The sequence below is a fragment of the Apteryx rowi genome, unplaced genomic scaffold (genome assembly GCF_003343035.1).
Source record: "Apteryx rowi isolate R43461 unplaced genomic scaffold, aptRow1 scaffold_481, whole genome shotgun sequence".
Lineage (NCBI taxonomy): Eukaryota > Metazoa > Chordata > Aves > Apterygiformes > Apterygidae > Apteryx > Apteryx rowi.
The window spans coordinates 574736-583210 of NW_020450740.1; the positions used below are offsets into that span (position 1 = coordinate 574736).

At 36.7% G+C, this 8475-nt stretch overlaps 1 protein-coding gene across 1 annotated transcript in view; it reads left to right on the top strand.

Moving 5' to 3' along the window:
- CWH43 (cell wall biogenesis 43 C-terminal homolog) overlaps positions 1–7906 on the top strand; it is a 28810-nt gene extending 20904 nt beyond the window's left edge. Inside the window, exons 11-16 of the mRNA XM_026078635.1 lie at positions 555–690; positions 1998–2147; positions 4167–4311; positions 4988–5049; positions 6093–6248; positions 7819–7906. Of these exons, the coding sequence (XP_025934420.1) occupies positions 555–690; positions 1998–2147; positions 4167–4311; positions 4988–5049; positions 6093–6248; positions 7819–7906 (737 nt within the window). The remainder of the gene's footprint in view (positions 1–554; positions 691–1997; positions 2148–4166; positions 4312–4987; positions 5050–6092; positions 6249–7818) is intronic.
- The last annotated feature ends 569 nt before the right edge of the window (positions 7907–8475 follow it).

Below are 8475 nucleotides of genomic sequence, written 5' to 3' on the forward strand. Positions count from 1 at the left end.
TGCCATGTGACAAAAATGGACCATGTAACTGGGGAGGGACCACACTCCCCTGAGAAAGTGTGGTGGCCACGTGTGATCTACAGTTCCCTGGAGCTGGGAACCTTTCTGTTCCCATGTCTGGGGGCTGACTCCAGGTTGCTGTGGGCCGATGAGTTGTTTTGGCAGCAGCAGCCTGCTGCCTCTTACCCAGAACCCTTTGGAGAGAAATAGGGATTTAGTGGATGAAAGTAAGTGCGGATGAGCTGTGTAGCACTTGCTCATTAAACTGAAAGCAGACCCACTGCTGCATGGTTAATCTGTGCGTGCACAGAAAGTCCGGCGCTTTTGAAACGCACCACAGTAGGTATATGCAGGCCAGTGTCATGTACGTCTCGTTATTCACCAGGGAAGAGCTATGGTATCCATACACTGAGTGTCTCCATCAGAGGTTGGCATGGCCTGTGGTGGCCCAAAGGTTGGGCATCACTTTTGCCAGGATAAGAGTGGCCCCAACTACATTACGTATTGACACGGTTATGAATTCAGAAAGATTTTTTTTTTTTCCCCTACTCTAGGTGCAGATTTTATCACTATTCTGGAGAGCGATGCCTCTAAACCATTCATTGGGAACAATGATCCTACAATGTGGCTTGGAGAAAGACTAGGATTTTACACAGATTTTGGTCCAAGCACAAGAGATCACACTTGGGGGTGAGTCATCTTTACTCACAGAGTGACAGTAAATAAATGAGGAAAAAATATTTTTCATGGTTTTGTTTTTCTCTCATCAGTCATAGAAGAAAAGCTATCAAGTAAATACGCTACCCAACTCTTAACTCCGCTAAAACATGGACAAAGAATAATCAGAATAGTCATCATAATTACTTGTTGGAGCTTGTCTTGGAGAGCATGCTCTGAGTCACTAGCATTACAGTGCAACACAGATGAAGAAGCTTTCTCTGTTAAAAAGGATCGGTTGCTACTTTGGCTTTGGTAATGCAGGAAATGGCATCCTGTCCCTTAATATACTGGACAGATTTGGAAATCTGACATTCCAAATACTGTATCTGGCTTGCTTCTCTCTTCATTATGTTTTGGGCTTTGAGGACTTTATTTTAATGCTTGACCAACTACCAGTTGGATATCTTTGAATATCTTTGCAGATGGGAAAATAGCGGCTTATGTGGGTTGTTTTTAGGGGGATATGCAGATCTTATTGGCGGATGGAACTTCCAAGTGATGTTGGAATTGCTTTTTAATTTCTGCCTTATGTGAGAAGAATTTAGTAACCTTCCTCTTCCAGAGCCTGTCTTTAAATGATGCAGAATGGGGCAGAGAAGTCATTCTSTCAGATTTTCATTTTTTTCATCAAATATTTTGAAAAACCTGAGACAAAGTGGTTTTAAGGTTGATTCCAAATAGACATTGAAAGAATGAGAAATCTCCTGCTTTAAAGAAGTATTACTACCTCTTTCTGCTTTAAATAAAATGCCTTGTAATAACTGGTAGTACAAATTCTGTTATGCCTGCAGATGCTGATTTTGAAGGGTTCCATGTGAAAGTTCATGGTGTATCGTGTAAATACACTTATCAAAAGACCACCATTCTTTTGCTGATGGATGGATGTCTTGGGGTTTTTGGTAACTCTGGACTTAAGTTTGTGCCTCGTCTGAGACACCACAGCAACAGTCCTTTCCTGTCCATTCACAATTCATCTATTAAGATCTCTGGGTTTTCTTTTCTTTTTTTCTGTTATTTATGACCTACTCATAGAGCCTTTGTTACAAATCTATTTAGTGAAGGAATGACTTTGATAATAAATTTTAGATGTGTTTACTTAAGCAATATTTCAGAGAAAAAAAAACATTTAGAAAAACTGGCTAGAGGTGGTTTAAGTCTGGTCTGATGGTTTGCGTTCTGTGACTGTTAGTCTTCTGCTCAAACTTTTGTCTGCTTATAACACCTTTGTGATGTTTAAGAACTAGAAAATGTAACTGTTTTCTTCTGTTCTCACGTAGAATTATGGCACTATCAAGGTATCCAATTGTAAAATCTACCCATCACCTCCTCCCATCTCCAGAGGGAGAGATTGCACCTGCCATCTCCATGACTGTCAACTTCACAGGGAAATTGGTCGACTTTGTTGTCGCTCACTTTGGAAACGAAGAGTGTGTATTTTATTTATTGTTATGTATATTGTGGGAAGTGAAACATAATTGTCATTAGTGAGCTTCTATTTTAATTACTTTGTAGCCTTTAACGTCTTCCACTGTAATATAGGCTCTAGCAAGGCACTCTGGAGAAACTACTTATGACATAGCTAGTGGTTAAAAATTTTGAGGCATTTTTAAGGGAAAAATGTGTCATGCAAAACTCAGCTAGGCCTAATAACCACGTTTATGTTACTAGAGACATTACAAAGGTATTGTTCTGCAAAACCAGAACAACTAACAGGACTACAGATGTATCTTAAGGATAGGAGTTAAGGATAGCATCCTTCTGACTCTGCATGTGGAAGAGATCCATTATATTCCACAAGGAGGGCAGATTATACCAGTAGCTCAAATATGTGATGGGAAAGATTAAAGTATATCTTTCAGTTCTTTATTTTAAAGCAATGTCTTGATTACTTCTGTGTAATGAATATTAATAATGCATAGCTTTTTGAAACTCTATATAGCTATATTTTCTGTTTTGTTTCATATTTATTGTAGTTTATCGAGAGGCAAATTTATGAATTGGGTACAGAATATAATACACAAAGAAACAGCTGAAAAACAGTAGGAATCCTTTTATCCCATCCCATACTGAGCTTCCCTGTCTCTGTCCCCTGTGTAAAAGCTGTGCTCCAAGCATGCAAATTGTTTGTAGAGTTCCCTTTTACTAAATATCTGTAATTGTCAGAAACTACTCTCAATTGGAACACTAAAAAAAGTGAGGCATTTTGTGCCTCATGTAGACAATTAGATTTGCTTCTGAGAAACTGTTTGTCAAAATAGAATAAAATAGCAATGTAGTCCCCCTCACAGAGAGATGGCAATGAAAGCGACACATGGGAAACAAGTGCAAATTAAATTGTGTTTTAAGGTGAATTAATTTGTAATTAGATAGCATGTAAAACTTTGTTTTTTGTTGCTTAGGATGACATAAACTAGGATACTGGATAACTAGGATTTTTTTTTTCAGGCTCTTTTTAAAATGGGGGAGTATATCAATGCTCATGTCATTTAAGAGAACTCGTCTTCTAGAGAGAAGTAGTTTTGGAAAGAGTAGCTAGCTGAGCAGGCAACTCTATATATACCTAGGCCTGGCTTCTGTTTAAATGGTCTTTTTTTTGCCTTCTCTCTGTCTGCCCTTTTTCCATAATGCATTTGCCCCAGTCAGAAGTAGTGTTGTTTAGAATGCATAGTAGCATTTCAGCTCTTATCTTCTTTTGGGACTACAGATTCCAAAATCAGCTTGCTGTCTTGGTTTAAAAAAAAAAAAAAAAAAAGTACTTTGCACAACTTTTATTAACGTGAAGAATCATGGAAAGAGAGCATTATTACATTATATTGTGAAAAATCCAGAGATAGAAATGGGGATCCAGTACTACAGTATTTTACCAGACTTTATCTATGCTATCACTTTTAGTCATGTTGAAACTGTTTTGTAAATCTTGTAAAAGAGATGCAGAATACTTGGCAAATGTTGTAAGTGATGTTAATGGGACAACATGGCTCTTAAATTATATTTCATAAATTATGTGACCCAGACTTTAAAACTACTTCTCACCATGATGTGTCCATGATAAAAGTAAAGGGTTTTGTTAGGATGTGTACTCGTTATTATACACCAGACAGTCTGTACTAGCACAATTAAATTTCAAGTGCAGACAGACACAAAGTCTCAGATAACCAAAGCACTTAGAAATTCACATTTCCCAGTGATGAGCTTGGTATTAAAAACAAAATAACAATAGAACAAGTTGTTCATGTAATAGTTAGAAAGAGAACACTAATTAGGTCTACCATGTGGCTTTTATCAAACATTGTGATTATTTCAAATCAGTCTCTGTAAACTTTCACACACACTAATATTGAGCGATTAAAAAGAATGATGTCAGACTTGTATGCAGTTTACTGTGTTATAGCAGAAAGAATCTGAGCTAAAATATATGTATATTAAAGTCTTTCAATTTCCTTCAGAGAGGACTTGGACAGAAAACTCCAAGCTATAGCTGTTGCAAAGTTGTTGAAGACTAGCTCTAAGCAAGTTGTATTTCTGGGATACATCACTTCAGCTCCTGGATCCAGAGATTATACTGAATTAATAGAAAATGGAAATGTCCAGGTAATATAAAGCTGCTGCTTCTTTCAACAGCTGAGGATAATCTATATTTTTAAAATTCAGTTTAAGATTTCAAATTGATAACTTAGACAGAAATGGACATACAAGAAAACACATGCTGATTTTYAAATATAGTCTTGGGCTACCTTATGAAATGGTATAGAGAAGGTGGAGGTATGCAGTGGAAAGGACAGGAGGTAGTGGACACCAGTTGCCACAAGGGAAGTTCCAATTGATAGTACAAAAAAAATTCACATTGGGGGTTGTCAAGCATTAGAACAGGTGCCCAGAGAGGTTGTGAAATCTCCATTCTTGGCTGCTCTCCAAGCTTGGCTGCACAAAGCCCTGAGCAACATGCTTGAAGTTGACCCTGCTTTGAGCAGGGGGTTGGGACTGAGGTGACCTCCAGAGTTGCCTTCCAACCTCTCTCATGCTAGGTATCATTCTGTTGTTTTAAAAGAGGGTTCTGCAGTTCAGTTGTCTGTCAGGAGATGTCAAAGGTTGTCTGGTTTGTCCGCAACAGCATAGCAGGCTGTTTCCCTTTTTACTTTGTTACTACGCCTCAGGCAAAGTGCTTTTCTGCAGCAGATTTACACGTTGGTTCTGTTACTGATTTAAAACACCCTTTTAAGGAAAGCTTGCCTTATTTGCTTGACATTTTTTTTTCTTCCACCTGTAGGATATTGACAGTACAGATCTTGACAGATGGTGTAGTTATATTATGTACCGTGGAGTAATCAGGTATGCCGAAGTGGATCATTTATTCACTGGCTTTAGATATGTTTATGAATATAAATTTTAGACGTTTCTGTAGGAACTTGCACAGCAGTTTTACATCCCTAAACAATTATGTATAGGCAGTTAGGTATACCATGAACTAATGAACATGGACCTCAGGATGAATTGGTGTAATTCTGAATGTCATTTGCAAAAACAGTGTTAGAAGGCTTTCTGTATCAAAAGCCTTCAGATCTAATCTGCTTTGATAATAAAAATACTTTTTTCCAAGATCCAAGCTCTGGCTTTGCAACTTCATCCTAAAATTGTGAAGGCTAAGCCCTAATTTGTATATGACACAGAAGAAACAAATTATGAACGATGATTGTAGGGTTTGTTCATGCAGAATGCTGATCCAGTCCACCAAAGCTTTATGCTGGATTTAGTGGAATCTTTAACTGTGTAAGCCCATATGTAAGCACTTTGCTCTGCTGGGGCCTATGCACTCCATATCTTGTAATGCAAAGTTGCTTGTAAATCATTCTCCTGGTGATATACGTACTAGAATAGAATTCAGCTTATTCTAAATTAACTGTACAAATTCTGCAGTGTTAACAGGAGTAAAAGAAGTAATCTAGATCTCTGTCTTAAGTAACTGTGTCAAGTAAGAAAATACCATTTACAAGCTGATTTTTTTCCGGTTACTCATGCCATTGGTACTTGAGTTCTTTTCTTGAATTTCAAAATCTCTCAGTGAAAAGGTTGATGAAATTATACCAGTATGTATATTCTAAAAGAGTAGTTGAAAAAAATTAAGTTTCTGGTTCTAGAACTTATTTTTGTTGTCAAGCACTTATGCTTTCTCAGTTTTTCTTCTTGTGACATTGTGTTATAGTGCTTACGTTTATGAAGCGCTTTAGGATTTTTGAAGGTGATGTTCATAGAAATAGAAAGTTATGTTGGCAGGTTAAATAATAACTCTCAGGAAAAAAAAAAGTCAGGGATTAAGAATGAGGTGAAATTGCCTTGGGTTATTTATTCAAACTAACCTTCCTTGTACCTGGTAGGTTGGGCTATGCCCGCATATCTCATGCTGGTCTAAGTGATTCAGAAGTCCAGATGGCCAAATTTAGGATCCCAGATGACTTGAATAACTATGTTGATAATGACAGAATTGTCATTGATCCCAACCAAGTTCCTGAGGACATCCATTTTAATCCCAGGTCAGTATATCTCAAAAGTAATTACAGGGATGATGTACATGATGTTTTATAAGAAAGAATTTTAGGAAAAAAAATTGCTTACTGAAGTGGGAGGCACTGTGGAGTACCAGGCTGAGCAGAAGATCAGGAGGCAAAAACTTCTGATTTGTAATTCCGTTTTTTCCATGGACTTGGCAAGTGCCTTGGGAAAATCAGTCTGCTGTACTGTAGCATAAATTGAAGGTAATGTCTGTTTCACCCAGATGATTAATTTCTGAGATTGTTTGTTATGGAGATTTGCGAAGTGCTGGTGACTCATTTTATAGTTGATGAAATATCTCCCATGTTTCTCAGCACATCTGAGGATCAGGGCCTTAGTATACTAGTATTTAGAACACAAAATACAATATATATGTTAAACAGTCTTTGCATAAGCTTTTTAAAATGTAATATGTAACTGGAGCAAAAGTTAAGGAAAATGCCTGATGCAGATTGTTACGTATGTCAGGAAAAAAAAATGAGGCTTTAACACAACAAGTTATTTCTTGAATGCTGTCATTTTTCTACTGACATTGAGTAAATAAGAGAAATATGGAGACAGATTTTTATTTTAAATTAAATATCAGTGGAAGAGTCATGAAGTTTGAGATAGATGTTGCCACAGATGGACAATTTCCAGCAATGCAGATAAGGGCAAACACAAGTACATGAAACTTGCTACTTCTGACTTGCACAATAGAGAATATATTAATTTCTTATATACGCCTAACAGCTAAGCTTACTCACTTTTTATTTACCACTCAGTCACTGGCTTCTTGACTAAGCAGGGATTTGCCCAGTCCTTTCCACATGATGAAGCTTGCCTAAAGTCAGCATTACAAGTTCAGATTTTTCTCAGTGGATTTCAGTGTGGAATGACTCTCTCATCCTGATTTCTTTTATGTCTGCCTATAAGCAGAAAAAATGATACTGATTAGGAATAAGTTTAACTTTTTTGCATTAACTAGACTTCTTTTGAAGTACAGTGTCACTACTTTAGAATGTTTAGTTGGCACTAACATTCTAAATAAGTACTACATTTTCCTGTGCGAATTCATCTACCATAATAGTCAGTAGTCAAAGCTTTCAGGTTTAAACATGGCATTCAAAGTGTACATCTTAATAGACCTCAAATTTAAAATTTTCACCATAATTTTCAAAAGAAAAATGTGCAGTATTAACAATAGGATTGAGTATTTGGATACTGCAGGGGTGAAACTGTCTCCACTAAAGTCAATGGAAAAAAATTAGAGTATAGGATTTTACTGGATAAAAGCACCTCTTGCCTTTGTCAGCTGGAGTTCCATTTATAGACTGTCCATAGCATTAATCCAATCAGTGTAATTAAATGTCTCTGTTAAACTCAAAGACCTTTAGGTAGATCATTTCCACAGATTATGATTTATATGTAAATAGAGTTGTGGCCTCCTTCTGAAATGAACTATCTAGAGCATTCATATGAAATGTTGATTATACTATAAAAGTGCATGATTTAATTGCATAGGTTAATTCATATCGTAATGATTTTGCTTTCTTGAATATTTTTGGTTAGGTTTGGATCTTATAAAGATGGACACAATTATGAGCATATTCATCACTTTCATATGAGCACTCCTAAATATTTTAAACAGACAAATTAGAATGAGAAGATAAGGTATCACTGGGACCAACAAGAAAGGTTTGTTGCTTGAAACTGAATTGCCAGCCAAAAAGATTACATTGTTTAAGGATGAGGAACTCCCATGCTGTATAACACTGTGAATGTCTATGTAATAGTTGGTTACTCTCTTTAGTGAGTTGTCATCACTGTGAGAGAGAAAAGATGCATATTGATAAACTGGTATCTACCTGGGACAGATATCTGCTTTGTATTCAGCAAGGGGAGAGTGGGAACTTGCTTTGGCCATAGCTTCTTCAATTTAATTGAAACTACCTATATTGTACTGTTTCAAAGTTGAAAATATCTATTCATCTTTTCTTTAGGGTCTAGATACGACCGCTTTGCTGTTCTAGGAGCTCAGTGGAATAATCATGAGCAAGGAGTTGGAGCCAGCTTCCATGCCTTTTTTTTTTTTTTTTTTTTTTAAAGACTCGGGCAAAGCAAAAGAATGTGATAGTGTAGGTTACGTGCTCGGATGATGCACTTAGTAGTCTGGTTACTATTGCAATAACACATATATAGCTTGGCCTAAGTTTTTTTTTCAAAAAA